The sequence below is a fragment of the Saimiri boliviensis genome, chromosome 1, assembly GCF_048565385.1.
Source record: "Saimiri boliviensis isolate mSaiBol1 chromosome 1, mSaiBol1.pri, whole genome shotgun sequence".
Classification (NCBI taxonomy): Eukaryota; Metazoa; Chordata; class Mammalia; order Primates; family Cebidae; genus Saimiri; species Saimiri boliviensis.
Genome location: NC_133449.1, coordinates 105,292,355 through 105,313,374, shown reverse-complemented (window position 1 = coordinate 105,313,374; position 21,020 = coordinate 105,292,355). Strand labels below are relative to the sequence as shown.

Below are 21,020 nucleotides of genomic sequence, written 5' to 3'. Positions count from 1 at the left end.
TGCAAAATCGTGGAATCAACCCAAATGCCCATTAATCAATATATATACACACACACACAATGTAATACTACTCTGCCATAAAAAGGAATGAATTAGCAGCATCTGAAGTGACCTGGATGAGATTGGAGACTATTATTCTCATTCTAAGTGAAGTAACTCAGGAATGGAAAACCAAACACTGTATGTTCTCACTGATATGTGAGAGCTAAGCTATGAGGATGCAAAGGCATAAGAAAGATACAGTGGACTGTGGGGACCTGGGGGAAAGAGTGGAAGGAGGGAGAGGGTTAGAAAACCACAAATATGGTGCAGTGTATACTACTCAGGTGATGTGTGCACCAAAATCTCACAAATCACCACTAAAGAGCTCATATAACCAAATACCACCTGTACCCCAATAACTTATGGAGAAAATAAAAATAAAATAAAAAAAGAAAACCTTGGCAAGATGGTTACTAAAATGTTAGCAGTGGTGATCCTTGAGCAATGACATCACCAGTGATTTTACTTTTCTTTTATATGTTTTTCTGACTCTTCCAAATTTTCTGCAATAGATGTCACCACTATAATTGGAAAAGAAATGTTTGGAGTTTTAAATATACCCAACAAGGCTGGGCAGGGTGGCTCACATCTGTAATCCTAGCACTTTGGGAGACTGAGGTGGGATGATCCCTTGAGACCAGGAGTTTGAGACCAGCCTGGGCAGCATAGTGAGACCCCTGTCTCTATATAATCTTTAACAAAAAAAAAAAAAAAAAAGGAAGTGAAAGCTGGAGGCCAAGGTCATTTGATGAATGAGGCTTGGCTTTACAAGCTGCTCATGCCCTCCTACCCCAGGCCTCCATCACAGTCCTCACATCTCCCATTTTCCCCTCCCATATAAATAGCAAAAACCAGGAGCCACTGACGCCAGTGAGACCAAAGAGAAAACTCTCAAGCAGAGAAATCAACTCGGCTTTAAAGACAGCATGTAATTGAGACTGGAGGCATCTGAATGGGGGCACAGGCTCCCCCAAGTTGACCTGAGTGGGCTGCTGGGGCAACTGGTGCTTAGCCTCAGAAGGGCAGTCTCCACTGGCTCCTCTCACCTGCCTGAGTTTCCAGTACCCAGAGAAAATGCTGAATACAGGCTGCAGGAAGGAAAGAACTGGATCAACTTTTATGTGGTTGTTAAAGAGGTAATACATGATTTAATTCATTCAAGAGATACAAAGGAATCCCAGTAGAGTGGAGTGTCCTTCCCACCCCATACCACACCTTCCCTCAACCTTCCGGCACCCAGTCTCCTCCCTGTAGGTAAACACTCTCCCTAGCTTCTCTAAAGTCCTTTTGGAGAGGACTTGCATATACACACAAATGAGAGTCAAATTTAAAATCTACTTCCTCCCTCTCCAGTGATTTTGGACAGTATTGAATGAGGAGCCCAGCAGCCCTGGGCTTTCATCTTTGTTCCGTCACTCACTGTGCATCTTCCAGCTACTCATCTCTGAGCCTTGCTTTTCTCTTCCGTAAAATGGGGTAAAAATCCCTCCCGGGTTACTATGTAGATGAAGCTGGATGCAGAACTATATGAAGAATTCCAATTGTTCCTGTTCCTTTTCTTTCTTTTCTTTTCTTTTTTTTTTTTTTTTTTGAGACAGAGTCTCATTCTGCAGCCCAAGCTGGATCACAGCGGTGCAATCTTGGCTCACTGCAACCTCCGCCTCCTGGGCTCAAGCAATTCTCATGCCTCAGCCTCCCAAGTAGCTGGGACTACGGACACGCGCCACCATACCCCACTAATTTTTTGTATTTTAGTAGAGATGGGTTTCACCATGTTGCCTAGGGTGGTCTTGAACTCCTGAGCTCAGATAATCCTCCCACCTCAGCCTCCCAAAGTTCTGGGATTACAGGTGTGAGCCACCGTGCCTGGCCCAATTGTATTTTTTAGGAACTACAAATAAATATGGAAAAGACCTGAGTCCCTGTGAAGAGGAAATGGGTTAATGGAGTTTGGGCCATCCCCACAGCTCTCTCTCCCAGGTAAAGAGTGGCTGGCTTCTCTGGGAGACAGAAGGTCCAGGCCTCACCCAGAAGCATGCTCTTGTATTCTTGATCTGTAGATGCCATTTCTGGCTTTGGACCTGGGGCCTTGACAATGTTGTATTCTCTGTCACATCTGGTCTTGGGGGCTACCACTTGCATCTCTGGCATAAGTTCCCTGCCCTACCCTAGGGTCAAATTTCCTGCTCCTGGATCAGAGAGGGGCATCTTTGCAGGCCTGGGAAGTCACTGACATCAGCCCAGCCACCCCGTTGTCAATTAATCTCCATAGCTCTATCTGAGGATCTGGGGTTCAGGGTCTGGGAGAGAGAAACTGAGACAGACACAGATGTAGGGGAGCCAGGCAGACAAGATAGCAGATTCCTTCACAAGGTAAGCCAAGAGCAGAACCAGAAAGAGAGTCTCTATTCAAGATCTGGGCAGCAGACACTGAATTAATGGCTGTTTAACTCCTGCTGAGTACAGGGCCCTGGGTGGGATCATTTGTCTGTCTTTCCATCCACCTGTTTGTCTTTCCAAAACTGCCTGCTGAGGACTAGCCAGAGACAAGCCCTATCCCTGGCACAAGGCCACATGCTAAGATGAATCAGATTGGGCGGGCTGGAACCAGTGGGTGGAAGACAGAGGACGCACCAGGTGGAGGGCACAAGGACCAGGGTTGTGCATGGAAAAATGCTGGACCAAGGCAGGCACCGGGGTTTAGTGCAGGGTGGAGGGCCTGAGCTCCCAGCGGGTGTACTGAAGCTCATGGGGAGGTCAGAAGAGGAGGGACAAATAGCAGGCTGTGGAGGGACAGGCAGAGTCCCTGAAGAAAGAAGGAAGCAGCAGAGAAAACAACAGGGAGGGTGGAAGTCAAAGCTTCAGGCTTGGTTCTATGGGCAAGCCACCTGGTGTCTCCCCGTCCTCATGCCCATTGGTTGATGCCACTCCTCCTCACTCCCCGTAGGGGGATCGATGCCAGTCCTGTCCCTGCATCTACCCCAGGGCGCCCAGACCCCCACACTCACAGCATACCCTTGTACCCAGCACCAAGGAGAAACGGTAAAGACCCCAAGGTCAGGCCAGGCATGGTGGTTCATGCCTGTAATCCCAACACTTTGGGAGGCCAAGGCCGATGGATTACTTGATGCCAGAAGTTTGAGACCAGTCTAGGAAACATGGTGAAACCCCGTCTCTACAAAAAAAAATACAAAAATTAGCTGGGTGTGGTGCTCATGCTTGTAATCCCAGCTACTTGGGAGGCTGAGGCAGAAGAATCACTCAAACCAAGGAGGTGGAGGTTGCAGTGAGCTGAGATAGCACCAGCCTGGGTGATAGACAGAGCAAGACTCTGAAAACAAACAAGCAAATGAAAAAACAAAACCCCCAGTGTATGGAGTGAGAACCCCAGGGAATGAACCCCTTGCCCCCTGGCTAGATGACCTTGGGCAAGTCACTTCACTTCCCTGGGCCTCAGTCCCCTCCTCTGTCAGATAGGGCTAATGGAAGCACCCAACCCTGTAGGGTAACTGAGAGGGTTATACCATAGGAAGGACTCAAAGCTTGGCCCAGCACCTACAACAGCCTCTGGCAAACAGGAGAAGCTCCAATTCTGGACACTTGATGGTCGGTGTAGTTTGCAGTTTAAAGGGGACTTTCCAACCCCAAAGGATTCAGGACCCAGAGCTCAGGTTCCTGGTGGTGGCATTTGCAGGTCTGGGACAAGCCTGGGGAAGGGATGCCATGTGCGGCACCGGCCTCTAGTGTCCCAGAGTGGGCACAGGTTGCTGGGGGAAAAGAGGGAGAGTCATCCAGCCAGGACAGGGGTGGGAGTCGAGGGGAGAGGGTTACTTCCTCCCGCCCTACATCTCTGCTCGGGGTTCAACGGGCTTGTCGGAGGGTGAGGGCGGGGCAGGCCGGCCTCTCTGGCCCTGCTGGGGGGTGGGGGGCGGGTCCCCCGGGAACTGCTCCTCCCGCCCGCCGCTGCTTTAAGAGGCTGCTCCGCGGTAGCGAGCGGGGCCAGAGCCGCAGCCCGAACAAGCGGACCGAGCCGACCGGGCAGGTGCACGGCTGCCGGGACAGCAGCGGCATGACCGGCCACCACGGCTGGGGCTACGGCCAGGACGACGGTAGGCGCCGACCTCCCCCACCACCCCCGGCTCGGACCCCGACCCAACTACACTCGCCCCAACCCTCGTGCCCAAACCGGTTTCCCGGATCGGCAAGCTACCACCCTCCAGGCTGGGCCGGGACCCCTCTCCCATCTTGGTCCCCTAATTCGGCCCAAGCCTTGGTCCCCAGCGCCAGGCGCAAAGTCTGCGCTGTACCCCGGGTGGTCCTGCCGCCAGCTAGCTGCCCGGCGGCTGAGTCCTGCCGCTTCCTCTGCGAAGACCCTGACTGCCCAGCCCGCTCGGACCCAGGCCCCGACTCTCACTCACTCGTCCAGGGCGTGCGCAGCGCGTGGGGGTGGCCCAGGGCTGCGGAGAGCCGGCGCGGCGGAGCGCTGTGCGCGGGTGTCTGTGCGGGGAGCGCGCACGGCGGGTGTGCGGGGACCTCGGGGGATCGGGGCTCGCGTGGCAAGGGCGCAGTGTCCCCCGGAGAGAGTTTCCCCGCGGACGTGGCCGAACTGCCTTCTTGGCTGGTACCTGAGGGAAGGGAGCACATGCGGGCGCAAGCATGTGTCTAGGTGTCTACACCGAGCGGGTGTTTGCACACGTCCGGGTGTGAGTCGTGGGAGCCCGTGGCCCACACCAGCCTCCTGGGCTGATACGGAAGAGAGCTCCTCTATCCTGCCTCAGTTTCCTTAGGACGCAGAGAAAGGGAGAAGAGGCAGAAGGTGAGAGCCAGACGGCTGGAGCGTGGGTCTGGGGCAGTCAGTTCCCTTTGGGGGCCATTTCTTACCGAGCACGGGTGGGGGTGTGGGGCTTCCCTATTTCCCTAGGGAACCAGTGCAGGACAGGTGGGGTGCGCAGAAGAGAAAGTAATGGTGGGAGGAACAACCCCCAGCCCCGCTCCTGTGGAGAGGTATCACTTCGTGAGGGTGGGTGGGGGCCTACAGTCTGGAAAGCCAGAAAGTTGCAGTACACCAGAGGGAGGGTGCTGTTTAGTCTCTGGCTTCCGCTGGGACCCCAAGAACAAAGGAGCATATTTCAGAAGAGAACCCCCATATCTAGGCATGCAAGAACTGGAAAGAGATATTCAGAAAAAGATGATACAGACAAGCAGAGAGGGAGGGACAGACAGAGAAGGGGCAGATGGACGGGACCCATAGAGATCATCTCTGAGTACCTGCTCTGAGCCCCCTTTTGGGTGCTTCCCCCAGAGCCAGAGTCCCCTGCCTCCAGCCCTTCTTGCTAGTCCTGCCCACCAGCTTTGAGCATCCAGTGTCCTGTGTAGCCTGCCCCATGGGCCTGCTCCCCCAGGCAGCCGCCCCATCACCCAGGCAGCGCTGGGTTGTCCAGTCCTGGAAGGGAAGGACAGAGGACAGAGGTGCCGGCATGCGGCACTGCTCACAGGGCTTCAAAAATAACCCAGAGGGGCCGGGCCACGATTCTGAGTCATCCATTGGGGACACGGCTCTGTCGGCACCTGCTGCTGTTTTCTCAGGAAAACTTAAGAAGCCAAAAAGGGGGAGAAGCACCAGCCGGCAGTAGCTCTAAAAATAGGCTGCATCTCAGGATGTTCCCCAGGGAGATGCTGAGCCTCTCGGCTGCAGATGGATCCTCTGGGAGGCAGGTGGTGGGCGCCTGTGGGTGTGTATGCAGGTGTGTGTGTGTATGTGTGTGTGTGTGTGTGTGTGTGTGTGTGTGCATGGGCATGTGTTTTGCTGTGGTCCCTTTATGCAAACTTGAGTCTCCAACTGAGGGGTCTGCGTGTGAGAGAGCATATGTGTGTGTCAGATGCAGTCTGCAGGGCTGTGTGTTTGTACACATGCATGTTCTGGGCCTGGCTGCTCTGAGCCTACAGAGCCCAGGCCATGATGCACGTGTGTGTGCACAATGGAAGATCATAGAAAGATGAATGTGTTCATAGGAAGATCTCTATGGACTCGTAGGCACACATGTGGGGAGGGCAGCTGGGGGCAGTACAGGTATATGCTGTGTGTTTATATTAGTACATGTTCACGCACACATGTGTGAGTTGCCCTCAGTTCCCTCATTTGTGAAATGGGGATCTTGCTGGTTTCTATTTCACAGGTGGTTGTGAGAAGCAAATACATGTCACAGAGTCAAAGCTAGGTTGATATGAGTTTTTGTTTTTATTATCACAAACACCAGCACCGAATTGACCAAGGTGCAGAAAGAGGTGAGATACTGATGGGGTCAGGTCAGAGACTTCAGATGCCTGGAGGTCTCCCTGTTGGGGGTTGAGGGTTGGGGAGACTCATTACTCTGAGCCACCCCTGAACCTGTAGCTGTATTATGTTCCCTTCCATACAGTACCTCTCTGGGCCTCCTATCAGCACTGGAAGGTGAGTTTTAGTGAGGCCATTTCACAAAGAAATGGAGTCTGAGGGGAAATGGCAGAGCTGGGATTGGAACTCCAGGCCATGCAGCTCCAATGCAGGGGCTCACCTCTGAAAGGAGGCCAAAGGGACCATTCTCCATGGGTGTTCTCAGCCTGAAGCCCAGAGATCCTGGCTGGCCTGAGTCCTTGCCCTCCCCGCTACCTGCAGGCCCCTCGAATTGGCACAAGCTGTATCCCATTGCCCAGGGAGACCGCCAATCACCCATCAATATCATCTCCAGCCAGGCTGTGTACTCACCCAGCCTTCAACCACTGGAGCTTTCCTATGAGGCCTGCATGTCCCTCAGTATCACCAACAATGGCCACTCTGTCCAGGTGGACTTCAATGACAGTGATGACCGAACCGGTAAGTGGCCCCTGTCAAAACCTGGCACCTGGCCCCTTAGGGTCCTAACCTAGTGTTGGGGGGGTCTCAGGAAGCATGCTATGGTGGGCAAGGAAGGCTCCACCTCTCACCAGCTGTGAAGCCTTGGGCTGAGCCTCAGTCTCCTAATGCATGAAATGTGAGCAATAAGACCTACCCTCTTAGGTCATAGAGGGGAAAAATGAAAAAACTGAGAGAGATTGATAGAGCTGGCATAGAGCAGATGCTCAAAAAATGCTAATTTCTTTCCTTCCCTTTCTTCCCTTCCATATATTCCTACAGATCAGGTTTGTTTTCACTCCCTGCCCCGTCACTGACCTGCCAAGCCCTCCTCCCTGTGTGATTTGGCCAAGCCCAGCAGGGAGAGAAGGAAGCTAACATTTCTGTGTGCCAAACCCCTTGCTAAGGTCACAAACCACTCATTTATTCTTCTCGAGAACCCATCTCTCAGATGGGCAGATAGAGGCTTGATGAGCTGGGGAGTGTTAGAAGCAGCCTGGTCCAGCCCAGAGGTCTCTCTCTCTCTCAGTTCACCTACAACTTCAAGGTCCAACCATCTTGGGCCAGAGAGAGGCCAGTGGGAACTCGTGGCAGCTCCTTCCAAGGCCTCTTGCCTTACAGTCCAGGTATTCTCATGAGAAATTCCTAGGCAGAGGCCTCAGGAGTGCTGTTCAGTGAAGGGATTTCCATCCTTATGACTGGGCCTATGGTGGGAAGGATGGTGGAATGGGGCAAGGAAGGAACCTGCTAGAGTTTCTTGTGTAAGGAAGTATTAATAACTGGTTCCTTCCCCCTCCCTCTCCCCTACCCACAAATACAATAAAAGCACTCAAAGGCGCTTCAGTTTCAAATAGAAAATTAAAAGGCAAAGAAGATGGAGGAAGCCAGACCTTTCATGAGAAGAGTGATCTTACTTAGTTCTGAGTTCCCTGGTAGGCTAGGAAAAAAGAGAAAGAGGATTGGTTATAGTTCTTGCTACCAAAGAAAGGGAGTCTGGCAGATCCTCAGAAGAGAGACAAAGGATTTATTTCCTGGTACTGAATTCTAAGAAAAGGCTCCTACTCAAGCTTCAGGAAGGGGACATGGGGATCTACTTGACCCTAGATGATAGTTTAACAAGGAACAGTTTTCATATGACTATCCCTTCTAATAGCCTTCAGAAGGCACTGGGGGCTTAACTTAGACATCATTAGCTCAGTGAAGGCCACTGGGATGGGAGAAGACACAGGGGTACATGTCTTTGGATCACTGATCTGTGATCTCACCTTCAGGCCTGGCTGGGGCTCCCTCCCCCACCCAGCATGGCCAGGCCTGAGGGCACAAGAAGCCAGTGAAAAGAGGAATGAGATGGTGCCACTCACCCACTGTGGGTCACTCTGGAGGTCAGATGAGTTGATGTCAGCAGAGTGCCAAACACACAATGAGTGCCCTGTGAATGGCAGCACATCTTTCGTGTGAACTGGGGGAGGAGGCTAATGAATCCAAGGTCAAGGAGTTAGGGAGGGAGCTCCCTCTCCAGGAGCCCACACCATGGGGTCCCAAGTGAAGCATGCTTGGAAGGTGGCGTCTGCAGACCTATCCGATTGCTCAGCCTGCAGGCTCAGCTGCTCCTGCTTCCAGGGTTGGGGCAGCCTGATTAGGGCCCCACCCACAGCCACCACCCCCAGACTCCTAACCAGTGCCCAGGACAGGTCGTGCTTCTTTAATCAGATCAGGCATGAAGGAGGAACTTCTGGACTGTCCTGTCCTCCTCCTTGAGGAGCCCACAGGGCCAAAGCCCTACCCTGGTCACCCATCAGGGAGGGGCTTAGTGGAACTCAGAGCCTGGGGTGTCATCTGATCCAGGAGCTCACATTCAAGCTTAGCTGGGGCTCCCTCCTCCTCCAGATCCCTTTCAGCTGGAAATTCTATCAGTCCCAGGAGGCCTCGTTCATGGCCCCAACTCACCAGGTATCAAAGCAAGAAAGTAACAAAACCAGGACAAGTGGGGCCCTCAGAAGAGGCCATCTCTGGGGGAGATGGCACTGGAGGCACTTGGGCCTGTCCAGGAAGGTAGAGACCCTCAGGAGCTACCCTCCTGCTCTGGAAAAATACCAAGTTTAAAGAAGGCTCAAGGTTCTAGGGAGGCTGTGTTGGCTGTGATTAATGGCTTGGGCTTTGGACATAAGAGTTACAAGTTCATACCTTAGTTCAGTGCCTTGGTGTGTGACCTTGGGCAGATGCCTTGCCACCTCTCTGCCTCAGCTTCCCCCTTTATAAAATATGGATAATAATAAGTTCTGTCCTTCATGGGCTACTATGCAGACTAAACAAAATAGTCTTTTCAACCTAACTCCAGATCAGAGTTCCAGACATGGAAGGCCTAATTGTCAGTGGTAATGGGGGTCCTGCGAGGCAGGGTCCTACCCATGGAAAATCAGGCAGGCGTGGGGAAGACAGCTAGAGAGCTATCCTTTGTCGGTCCCAGACGCCTCTGCCACCTGCGGGCTGTCAGGATTTCTGCCTTGGCCCAGCTCAAGGGACGGGGGTGAGGGAGGTGGTGGAGACCAGCCCAAGCCCAGTCAGTCCAGTGAATTTTCCAAATGAAAATGTATCCTACACTTTGGGAGGCCAAGGCAGGCAGATCACTTGAGGTCAGGAGATTGAGACCAGCCTGGCCAACATGATAAAACCCCATTTCTACTAAAAATACAAAAAATTAGACAGATGTGGCAGGTGCCTGTAATCCCAGCTACTTGGGAGGCTGAGGCAGGAGGATGGCTTGAGGCCAGGAGGTCGAGGCTATAATAAACTGTTTGCCATGGCATTTCAGGCTGGGTGACAGAGCGAGATCCTGACTCAAAAAAAAAAAAAAAAATATGTGTCCCTTTCCTGGGCTGCTGCCCTGGTCCTGGCACTGGGCTGTCGGTCGTACCCTGCTGATTGCCACTTGCCCTACTTCTACCAACAGTGGTGACTGGGGGCCCCCTGGAAGGGCCCTACCGCCTCAAGCAGTTTCACTTCCACTGGGGCAAGAAGCATGATGTGGGTTCTGAGCACACGGTGGATGGCAAATCCTTCCCCAGCGAGGTACGGGCCCTCCTCTACTTGAATCCCTCTGCTATATAGGAAGGAACGCAGGCCTGGGTAGACAGGGCTTGTGGATGCCTGGGGTGGGGTGTTGGAGAGGGGGAAAAGGAGCACTCAGGACCTTTGGAAGAGATACCTTCTGCCCACCCCCGATGCAGGGTTTTCCATCTGAACCCTGCTCACTGCTGTACTTCCTGGTCTGTGTGTCCTGGAGTTTTCTGAAGGGCTATCCAGTCCCACTGCAGCCTTGCTGACAGCCCTTCAAGGGTTGAGTCTGGTATTCAAGGCTGTGCATGAACTGATCTTGCCTGGCCTCATCTTTCCCCTCACCTCTTTATACACTGAGCTGCATGTAATGAATCCCCTGTCCACACCTGGCTCCTTCATACCACCAAGCTTTTGCCTGTGCTATTCTCTCTGCCTGGAATACATTTCCCCAAGGCTTCCCTGTGATAATCCCCTATTTATTCTCTGGACTCGGCTCTAGGCACCACCTCCTCAAGGAGGTATCATGCTAGATATTCATGATCAATTTCACAGCTCGTTCCCTGCAAGGCAGGGTCTGAGCCACATTCCTCTTTGGGTCTCCTGGAGCTCAGAAGAAAATTGGGCCCAGAGTTGGGTGGATGCTACCTGTGACCCTCTGGGGCTCCCCTGGGCCCCCCAGCATTCCAATCCTGGAAGACTTGATAGCTTCCCCTTCCTGCAAAGAGGCCAGGAATATGCTGGGAGTGAGGGGAGCCTGGCTCAGAGATCCCCGTGCCCCTGGGAGGCACGAAGCATTGGCGTGTTGTTGCCCCATAGCTGCATCTGGTTCACTGGAATGCCAAGAAGTACAGTACTTTTGGGGAGGCGGCCTCGGCACCTGATGGCCTGGCTGTGGTTGGCGTTTTCTTAGAGGTGAGTGGCGGTTTGCTGGGGCCAGGAGAGGCATGGGAAGCCTGGCACTGCCCCTAGTTCTGGAGCATAGTGGGTTCTGGGCTCACACTACCCTCTCCCTGACAGACAGGAGACGAGCACCCCAGCATGAATCGTCTGACAGATGCACTCTACATGGTCCGGTTCAAGGTAAAGCCCATGTCCCTGACCCAAGCAGCCGGATGGGGAGGGAGGAAGAGGCTGGCTCACAAATTGGGCTCATCCACTCTTTCATTCTGGGAGTAAACCCTTGCTGAGACCAAGGGGGAGTGTCAGCACCAGCAGGGCCCTGCACTTGATGCCTCATCAGGGTCAGCAGCGCTCTTGGGTGCCCAGCATGCAGCCTCGCTGGGCATAGGATTGATAAGATGCTTGTCACATTAATGGTGGTCTAATAGGCAATGTCATTGAGGGCAGCTGAAGGCAAGGGAGGGAACATCATGGCCAAAGAACTCTAGGAGCCACAGCTCTTACATACAAGCAAATGGATGGAGAGGGCCTGGCTCAGGCTGGAAGATGGCATCTGGGATCACAGACATTTGCCCACAATTTGCATCAGTGGGCAAAGAGAAGCCTAAATCCTGCTGCTAGAAATGGGTGGAGAAGGCTGGGTGTAGGGACTCATGCCTGTAATCCCAGCACTTTGGGAGGCCCAGGCAGGCGGGTCACTTTAGGTCAGGAGTTCAAGACCAGCCTGGCCAACATGGTGAAACCCAGTCTCTACTAAAAATACAAAAATTAGCCTGGTGTGGCGGTGCGTGCCTATAATCCCAGCTACTTGGGAGGCTGAGGCAGGAGAATTGCTTGAACTAGGGAGGCAGATGTTGCAGTGAGCTGAGATTGTGCCACTGCACTCCAGCCTGGGTGACAAAGTGAGACTCCATCAAAAAAAAAAAAAAAAAAAAAAAAAAAGGGAAAGAAAGAGAAAGAAAGAAAGGTGGAGAAGCTGCTGGTTTGGTCCCAGCTGGAGGTCTGTGCTGATTCCTGGGTTCCTCCACCTTGCTTCAGGGCACCAAAGCTCAGTTCAGCTGCTTCAACCCCAAGTGCCTCCTGCCTGCCAGCCGGCACTACTGGACCTACCCCGGCTCCCTGACGACTCCCCCTCTCAGTGAGAGTGTCACCTGGATTGTGCTCCGGGAGCCCATCTGCATCTCTGAAAGGCAGGTGAGTCCTCTCAGTGGACCAGGTGGAGGGGCATGGCACTCAGGGCTCACCCCCGGCAGGGTGACTCTCCAACTAGCAACCCACAGCCTGTGAGCCCACCTTCAAGGTTCCTCCCCATCTTTTGGTAATAAATGTATAGATTCCTGGGTTGCAAGTTAGCTTGATGGTTAATCACCAGAACCTAGACACTGGCTGGGAGGGAGGGATACCTGGATTCTGGGACCCACCCCCACCGTGTTGGAATCTGAATGCTACATTTGCGGATAAGTTTTAGCTAGAACTAGAACTAGGCGAAGCAGGGTCCAAGCCCATTAGTGAGTAAGTAAGTGAGAGTCCCAAAGAGAAGAATGAGTGGGGCAGAGTAGGGACAAGCCCTAGGAGAAGGAGGAGGGCGGGGTAGAGCTGGCTGGGCAAGTATGCCAGATGATGCATCTGGGGTCATAGAGGACCACAGCACCCCCATTCTGCCCTGAGCATCCCTTCTGCTTCCTCAAGATGGGCAAGTTCCGGAGCCTGCTTTTTACCTCGGAGGACGATGAGAGGGTCCACATGGTGAACAACTTCCGGCCACCACAGCCACTAAAGGGCCGTGTGGTCAAGGCCTCCTTCCGGGCCTGAGCTGCCCGCCTGCCTAGCTGGCCACTAGGGCACCATCTTCCCAAGGGCTTCCACGTCAGCAGACACCAAACCATCTGAGGCTCCCTCCCTAGGGGGTGCTGGGGACCCTCCTTCAGCCAGTTTGCTCCTTGGTCACCCTAAAGGCTCTGGATGGGACCCTTGAGTCTGGGGCACCCCTCAGCTGCCCTGGGGACAGGAAGGACAGGAGCTAAGCAGGGTTCAAGCCTGGGGCTGCCTCTGCTCTCCAAGACCCAAAGAACCCTGGGAACCTCCTCTGGTCTTCCCCACTGGCAGTGGCAGCAGCCCCACGCCGCGCGCACACTGTGATGGAGGAGACCGAGCTCCCTGGGGCGGGCAGCTGACACTACCAGAGAGACTCAAGCAATAATCAGAGGTGGGCAGAGCTGCCCTCTCGGCATTACCTCTTCTGCAGGCTCTGTCATGCACGCTCCTCACTGCCAGGCCATGAAAATCAGCACCCAGCATGCTGGAGGTGACGTGGCCTTCTCCCTCCAGCCACCTGCTGCCACAGGCAGGCCCTGGCTATAGCTCATACAGTATCTCCCCTTGTCCCCACCCAGCCACCAAAGCCACCTACATGACAATCCATCCCTGTTGAATTAATAAATTCATGTATCCATGCAACAAATACCAATTGCGTGCTTGTGTGGTTTCTAGCGCCGTCCTAGGCTTTGGGGAGCAATGGTGGTGAGTCAAGCACTGTGTGTTGGGAGGGATATGGGTGGTGAGCAGGTGAGAGTTACACAAAGGCAGGGCAGGGGCTATGGGAGCAGAGAAGAGGGAGAGACCATCTCATTCAGTCAAGAAATGAAATTCTGGCCAGGTGCAGTGGCTCATGCCTAGAGTCCCAGCACTTTGAGAGGCCAAAGCGTGTGGACCACTTGAGCTCAGGAGTTCAAGACCAGCCTGGCCAACATAGTGAAACCCTGTCTCCGCTAAAAATAAAAAACTTAGCTGGGTGGTAACAGCATGTGCCTATAATCCCAGCTACTCAAAAATAAAAAGATTAAAAAAAAAAAAATCCCAGCTACTCAGGAGGCTGAGGCAGGAGAATTGGTTGAACCCGGGAGGCAGAGATTACAGTAAGCTGAGGTTGCACCACTGTACTCCAGCCTGGGTGACAGAGCGAGACTCTGAGAAAGAAATAGGAAGAATGAAGAAGAAAGAAAGAAAGAGAAAAAAGAAAGGAAGGAAGAAAGAAAAGAGAGAGAGAGGGAAGGAAGGAAGGAAGGAAGGAAGGAAAAGCAAGAGAGAGGGAGGGAGCGTTCCAACCAGTATTTGAAGCCAGAGAGAAGGGAAAAATGTGTTTAAGCCAAGGGAAGGGCAGGTGTGCAGGCTCAGAGGTGAAAGAGCCCAGTGTGCTTGCGGGGCTCAAAAGGCTCAGTGGGACTAGAGCCCTGGGGGAAACCTGGGACCCTCTCCCCAGGCTGATGGGGAGCTACCAAGGGCTTATAGTAGAGGAGGGGCAAGGCCAGGCCTGCAGTTGGGGAAGATCCCTGAGGAATGCGGATGGGCAGGCAAGAATGGTGGCAAGAAGCAAGGAGTGGCCATGTCCAGGAGGGAGGGAACAGGGTAGAGGGAGGTGGAGGACAAAGGGCTGGATAATAGGGAGGTGGTGCCCAAAAGACAGTGTTTGGCTGTCCAGGGAAGAGAGGAGTCCAGGGCATATCCCTGGGCAGAAAATGGAGCCTTTACTTGCTCTGGGAACCCTGGGGGAAGCTGGCCACATTGGACAAGCAGCATTGTGGGATCCTGGAAGGAAAATTTAAGGGGGCATGTGCCTTCAGGCCCAGGCCCTGCACACACACAACCCCAGGAGGGAGTGCCTCTTTGTTTTTATTTATGCATTTATTCATTTATTTATTTTCGAGACAGAGTCATGCTGTGTAGCCCAGGCTGCAGTGCAATGGCATGGATCTCGCCTCACTACAACTTCCACCTCCCAGGTTTAAGCGATTCTCCTGCCTCAGCCTCCCGAGTAGCTGGGATTACAGGTGCCCGCCACCACACTCAGCTAATTTTTATATTTTTAGTAGAGTCAGGATTTCACCATGTTGGCCAGGCTGGGATCTCGAACTCATGACCTCGTGATCTGCCTGTCTTGGCCTCCCAAAGTGCTTGGATTACAGGCGTGAGCCACCAAGCCTGGCCTGGAGTGCCTTTTTAAATGTGCATCCTCACCCTAGTCCCCAGTCCAAGTCCAGAGAGTGCCCAAGGCAAGTTCACAGTTGGGCTTAGAGACCAAGTGATGATTGTGACCCAGATGAGACAGGGGCAGGGGCAAGAGGCAGACACTGGGGGTGCTGAGGAGTGAGGGGGGTGAGAAACTGGGACCTCAAATGTATAAGTTTAGTTGTGAAGGGGGAGAATGGGACAGTGGAGGGGCGGTGGGGAGACAGGCATGTCTGAACACCCTTGGGAAGGAGGTCCCACTGCAAGCCCAGGAGGGGCTGCTGGTGCATGTCATCTGCTCACTTTGGTTACAGCTCTTGTCATTGTCACTATACCAGAAGGGAACTTTCAGGCCACAGGGCACTTTTGGGCCTGAGACCTCTAACTTTGACCTCAGTGACGGTGGGAAGGGAGAGGCTTGCTCTATGGCCCTCCCTCCCACTCCCATGCTTAGGACAAACTTGTCTCCGGAGTGGGCAGGAGTGGGTGTACAGGAGGAGCCGGCCAGATAGAGAGTTACCCCTGCAGGCACCCGTGGCCTGATCTAGATAGGGGCCATTTTCTCTCTCCACTTTTTTTTTTTTTTTTTTTTTTTTTTTTGAGATGAAGTCTCCCTCTGTCAATAGGCTGGAGTGCAATGGCATGATCTTTGCTCACTGCAACCTATGTCTCCTGGGTTCAAGCAATTCTCCTGCCTCAGCCTCCCAAGTAGCTGGGACTACAGGTGTGTGCCACCATGCCCAGCTAATTTTTGTATTTTTAGTCGAGATAGGGTTTCACCATGTTGGCCAGGATGGTCTCCATCTCTTGACCTTGTGATCTGCCTGCCTCCACCTCCCAAAGTGGGATTACAGGCATGAGCCACCGTGCCCAGCCCCTTCCTCCACTTTTGAGGAGATGGTGAGCTCGGGGAGAGGTGTCTGGAGGACAGCATTTGCTCAGCTTGGAGGCAGGCAGCTGTGGCAACAGGGAAGCAATGACAGTAACGTGCCTATTAAGACAGGCAAAGGGACTGGGGCAGACATCCAGCTCTCCCTGTGATCCAAGAACTGTTGTTACTCCCATTTTACAGATGAGGATGAGAAGGCTCAGAAAGTTAGGTAAGCAGGTCACAGAGCAGGATTTGAAGCTGGATCTGTCCAATAACTCTTCTACTCTATACCAGAGCAACTGGGCTCAAAGGAGGGTGGGATGGGTATGGTGGTGGCCATCTGGAGGTGATATAATAGCCCCCTAGCTGCTGACTGGGCCAGGGACCCTGTCCAGTCCCTCCCAGGGATGGTGGCAACACAGGCCTGGCACTGTAGAGGACTTGGAAAATGGGAGCTGGTTTTATAATAATTATCCTTAGGCTGCCAAGAATCCTCACTCCCTAAGTCCTTTCCCTTAATTCACTTTTTAAATTTAAAACTATTTTAAAGCTGAAAGTGGCCTCCTTATGTTATAATCACAGCCCCAGATTTGACCCTATTATATTGAAATGGGATGTCCCAGATGGATCCCAGCACACCTGGTCTCAAGGGACCCAGGACCGAATCCTGAGTCCTCATCCAGGGCAAGATTTTTTCCCGGAGGTGATGCTGTAGACATTTGGGACACCCAAGACAAGATGGGCTCTACTTGCTCCCAAGACTCCAGACACGCCCTCCCCGGGCAGCCAGGAGTGGCCCTCAGATTAAGCCAGGCAGGACTGTGGGCCCATCAGCAGCCACAGCCTGCAGAGTCTATGCCCAGGTGAGGGTCACAGTCTTCCCTCCAGTGCAGGCCATGGGCCCCAGAGCAGGTCCTTTCTATGGAGCGGGCCTCAGGCGATGGGATGGCTGTGAAGACCCGATCCCCCTGAAGCTCCTTCTGCAGAGGGCTGGCTTCCAACCCCATGGTCACCCTATAGCTGCTGCTGCTGCTGCTGCAGAGGCTTGGGAGTGTCTCCTAATAGCTAGCTCTGGATATACACTTGCTGGTGTGCTCATCAGTGGGGAGAGTGATCTGTGGCCTGAGCAACAGTTGGAGACGGCCAGAAATAGGTCCACAGTAGAGGTTGCAAGATAACCTGATGGTGGATGCCTGGAAGAGGGCCACAGCTGATATCCAAACTAAGAGGGTTTCAAGCAGGACAGAAGGCTTTCGGTTACAGCTGGAGCTGACCTGGGATTGGGGAGAGGGGTCAGACAACAGCCTGAGCATCTTGGGGACCCTCCCACATCCGTAGGTCACAGCACCAACTCTGAGGCCAAATATACTACTGGTTGGTCAAGATTCAGGGGGAGGAGGAGATGTGACTCTCTGAGCACGAAATGTTCTGGCATTTATCCCCTAGCCAGAGGCAAGACCTAGGGAATGTATCTCTTTTGAAGACTCATCAGCTTACAAATCCAAGGGCGCACTTACCGGCTCATACCTGGGCTTTGTACCACATGCCTCTCAAGCCCTCTGAAGCTTATTTCCTCCTCTGTAAAATGGAAATGACATGTGAGCCACATCTATAATTTATAATTTTTGAATAGCAATATCAAATATATAGAAAGAGCCATAAGGCTGGGCATAGTGGCTCACGCTTGTAATCCTAGCACTTTGGGAGGCCAAGGCAGGAGGATCACTTCAAGACCAGCATGGGCAACACAGCAAGACCCTGTCTTGTAACAGGAGACAAGACTTGTAAAGGAAGACTTGTAAAAAGAAACAAGTCATCTAAATAATATACTTCATTTAGCCCAATTATATCCAAAATATATGCATTTTAATCTGTCATTAATATTAACAGAAAAAAACTACTAATGAAATATTTTATCTTCTTTTTTTGGGCTAAGCCTTTGAAATCTAGTGTGTGTTTTACGCTTATAGTACATCTCAGTGCAGAGCAGCCACATTTCACATGCTCAGAGCCTTATTTGTCAGTATACAGTTGCCCTTTTTTTTTTTTTTTGAGACAGAGTTTCGCTCTTGTTGCCCAAGCTTGAGTGCAATGGTGCTGTCTCGGCTTACTGCAACCTCCACCTCCCAGGTTTAAGTGATTCTCCTGCCTCAGTAGCTGGGATTACAGGGGCCTGTCACTATACCTAGTTTATTTATTTATTTTTTTTTTGAGACAGAGTCTTGCTCTGTCGACCAGGCTGAAGTGCAGTGGCATGATCTTGGGTCACTGCAACCTCTGCCTCTTGGGTTCAAGTGATTCTTCTGCCTCAGCCTCCTGAGTAGCTGGGACTACAGGCTAAAATTTTTTATTTTTTTAAATAGAGATGGGGTTTCACCATGTTGGCCAGGATGGTCTCGAACTCCTGACCCTGTGATCCACCTGCTTCGGCCTCCCAAAGTGCTGGGATTACAGTCATGAGCTATCATGCCCAGCCATTTTTTGTATTTTTAGTAGAGACGGGGTTTCATCATACTGGCCAGGCTGGTCTTGAACTCCTGATCTCAGGTGATCCACCTGCCACAGCCTCCCAAAGTGCCGGGATTACAGGCATGAGCCACCGCACCTGGCCTGCACATCTTAAAAAACAACAACAAAAAAGCCATATGTGGCCCAGTATGATGGCATGTGCCTGTAGTACCAGTTACTCAGGAGGCTGAGGCAAGAGGATTGCTTAAGGCCAGGAGTTCAAGGTTGGATTGCATGATGATCACATCTCTGCATAATCACTGCACTCCAGCCTGGGCAACACAGTGAGACCCCATTGCTAATTTTAAAAAAAAAATTTTTTTTAAGGGGAAAAAAAAGCCATATGTGGCCAGTGGCTACCATATTAGACAGCACAGTCCTAAATGGATGTCATTCTGCTGGACAGGTGTCTAAGAAAGCCATCTGGCTGGGCGTGCAGCCAGGCAAAGTGGCAGGGATGAGTCAGATCTGCTCCCAGCCTCTGTCCTCCACAAGAGCAGTCTCAGAACATTTGATGCCAAGTTGGTTTCCTCCGCCTGGGCCTTCCTCCCCCAGGAAACATCTATAATTCTACTTCACTCAGCCTGGCTGGCTCTGCCCCAGGCCACCCTGATGGGCGTTTCCTGTTCCACTGGGAGAAAGGCCAAGACCCTCAGCAAGGCACTGACTGCAGAAGAGTGCTGGGTGTCAGGAGAGGTGGTAATCCTGGCTTGCTTGAGATTTGATTAGTCTGACAGGGTTTCCTGGAGGAGGGGCCCAGAGCAAAGAAGCTGGCATCCCAGGAGAGGGGCAGAAGCTCAGCTGTGAGAGCATTTATCAGATAGAAAAAGAAGGCCTGGCTCTTACCCAGCCTGTATCAACAAAAAGAAGAAGTGAGGCTGAGGACACAGGGGCCCCCAGGCTGCAGAATCTTCAGATGCCAGGCAGAGGTTTACCCTTACATCCACGGGCCATGGGGTCACTGAGGTCAAAGTAGGGGCTGAGGACCACCTGGGCTGGAGGAAGTGGACGCTTCCTGAGGCTTAGAGGGCACCAGGCATCACTTGGTTTGAATCCATCCTCTAACCCAGGGCTTGAGTGCAAATTCTGGCAGGTGCGATGCATCAACTTCTCCTGCTGCCTCTCCTCAGCCCTGCGGGATGGACTCATGCCTGGACCCTGGCAGTTTCCAGTTTGTCAGTCTATGAGTGTAACCTACATCCCTCCAGCTGCAACCCAAGTGTTTTTTTCTTCTGGGACATAGGAGGGTGAGCAGATAATTCCTTTATTCCCACCAAGAGGCCCTCTTAGACTGGCACTGCAAGAAAGGCATAGGGACACGTGAGCCCCTGGGGTCACCTGGGCTCCCAAGGGTCCCTCAAGTTTTTAGGAAGAATGTGAATCTCTTTCTCCTTCTCCTCTCTCAGCTCCTGATCTCAGCATGAGTGTCTGGACACAGGAGGCATCAGAGGGCACACAGCCCTGTCTCTCCAGTTACCTAGGCCCACGCAAAGAGTAGGGCCTTGCTTCTGCTGCTCTTGCGTGTTCAGGAGCAGGGTTTAGGGGTACAACTTCTTCAGCCAGAGGGAGCCATGATAGGATCAGTATGCCACCTAGGAGCTGGTTGTGGTGGCTCACACCTGTAATCCCAGCACTTTAGGAGGCCAAGGCAGGCAAATTGCTTGAGCCCAGGAGTTCAAGACCTGCCTGGACAATGAAAAGCAAGGCAATAGCAAAGACTACAAAAAAATACCAAAAAATCAGCCGGGCATGGTAACATGTCCCTGTAGTTCCAGCTCCTCAGGAGGCTGAGGTTGGAGGACTGCTTGAATCTGGGAGGTCCAGGCTGCAGTGAGCTATGATCCTGCCACTGTACTCCAGCCTGGGCAACAGAGCAAGACCCTATCTCAAACAACAACAACAACACATAAACCACCTAGGGAATTCTAGGGCATTTGAGCTGATCTCATTATACAGATACAATAGCTGAGACCCAAAGAGGGAACAGAGTCTGTCAAAGTCAGTTGGCAGGAGAGCTAGATTTATGACTGTTCACTCTATCCAGAGAGCCTTATGTAACAGAAACACCCCTACCCCTTGGCCGGGCTCAGTGGCTTACACCTGTAATCCCAGTGCTTTGGGAGACCAGGGTGGGAGGATCACTTGAGCCCAGGAATTCAAGACCAGCTTGGCAACACAGCAAGACTCTGCCCCTACCAAGAAAACATTTAAATTAGCTGTCTGTGCCTGTAGTTTTAGCTACTTAAGAGGCTGAGATGGGAGGATCACTTGAGCTCAGGGGCTCTGCTCTGATCACACCATTGCATTCCAGCCTGGGTGACAGAACCAGATCTTGTTTCAAAACAAAAAAAAAGACCCCCCCTCCCCAAATAACTCCCTGGCAGCCTGTCCTAGTGCCTGAACTCCCGCCATTGGAGCTGCATTGCTCACAGGTAAGGCATGGTTGCCTGATGAATGCAAGTGCCCCTGTGAAGGCCACAGCCAGAAACACCTTGTCAGGGAGATTTTATCGCCTCCTTTTCAGTCTGCTGTGTCATCGCTTCTCCAGGCCTCAGTTTCCCCATTTGTAAAATGTGTCCATGGGAGTCCTGGAAGGCCTCAGGTAGAATTTAAGGGAGGAGAGAAAGTGGATTCCCTCCCCAGAAATAGAGTCAGACTTGTGGCTGAGCTGGGGGGCAAAATGTGCCAGATCTTAGGCTGTGGGTCATCCCATGTGCCTCCTAAACTGAAAGGGGCCCTGGAGCTGGGGCAAAACCAGCAAGGGCT

General features: G+C 52.5%; 1 protein-coding gene across 3 annotated transcripts; it reads left to right on the top strand.

The window, feature by feature from the left end:
• The first annotated feature begins 3,978 nt into the window (after positions 1–3,978).
• Positions 3,979–13,333, top strand: CA7 (carbonic anhydrase 7). 3 transcript variants are annotated; one of them, XM_074401972.1, is made up of 7 exons: positions 3,979–4,151; positions 6,698–6,895; positions 9,864–9,982; positions 10,787–10,882; positions 10,988–11,050; positions 11,909–12,064; positions 12,977–13,333. In XM_074401972.1, exons 1-7 carry the CDS (start codon positions 4,112–4,114, stop codon positions 13,007–13,009), a joined length of 705 nt encoding a protein of 234 aa, XP_074258073.1. In that variant the 5' UTR covers positions 3,979–4,111; the 3' UTR covers positions 13,010–13,333. The 3 variants fall into 3 exon arrangements, with proteins under 3 accessions (XP_074258073.1, XP_003936322.1, XP_074258074.1); XM_003936273.4 differs by having other exon boundaries at positions 3,987–4,151; positions 12,560–13,333; XM_074401973.1 differs by lacking the exon at positions 3,979–4,151 and adding an exon at positions 4,520–4,858 and having other exon boundaries at positions 12,560–13,333.
• Positions 13,334–21,020: the final 7,687 nt, after the last annotated feature.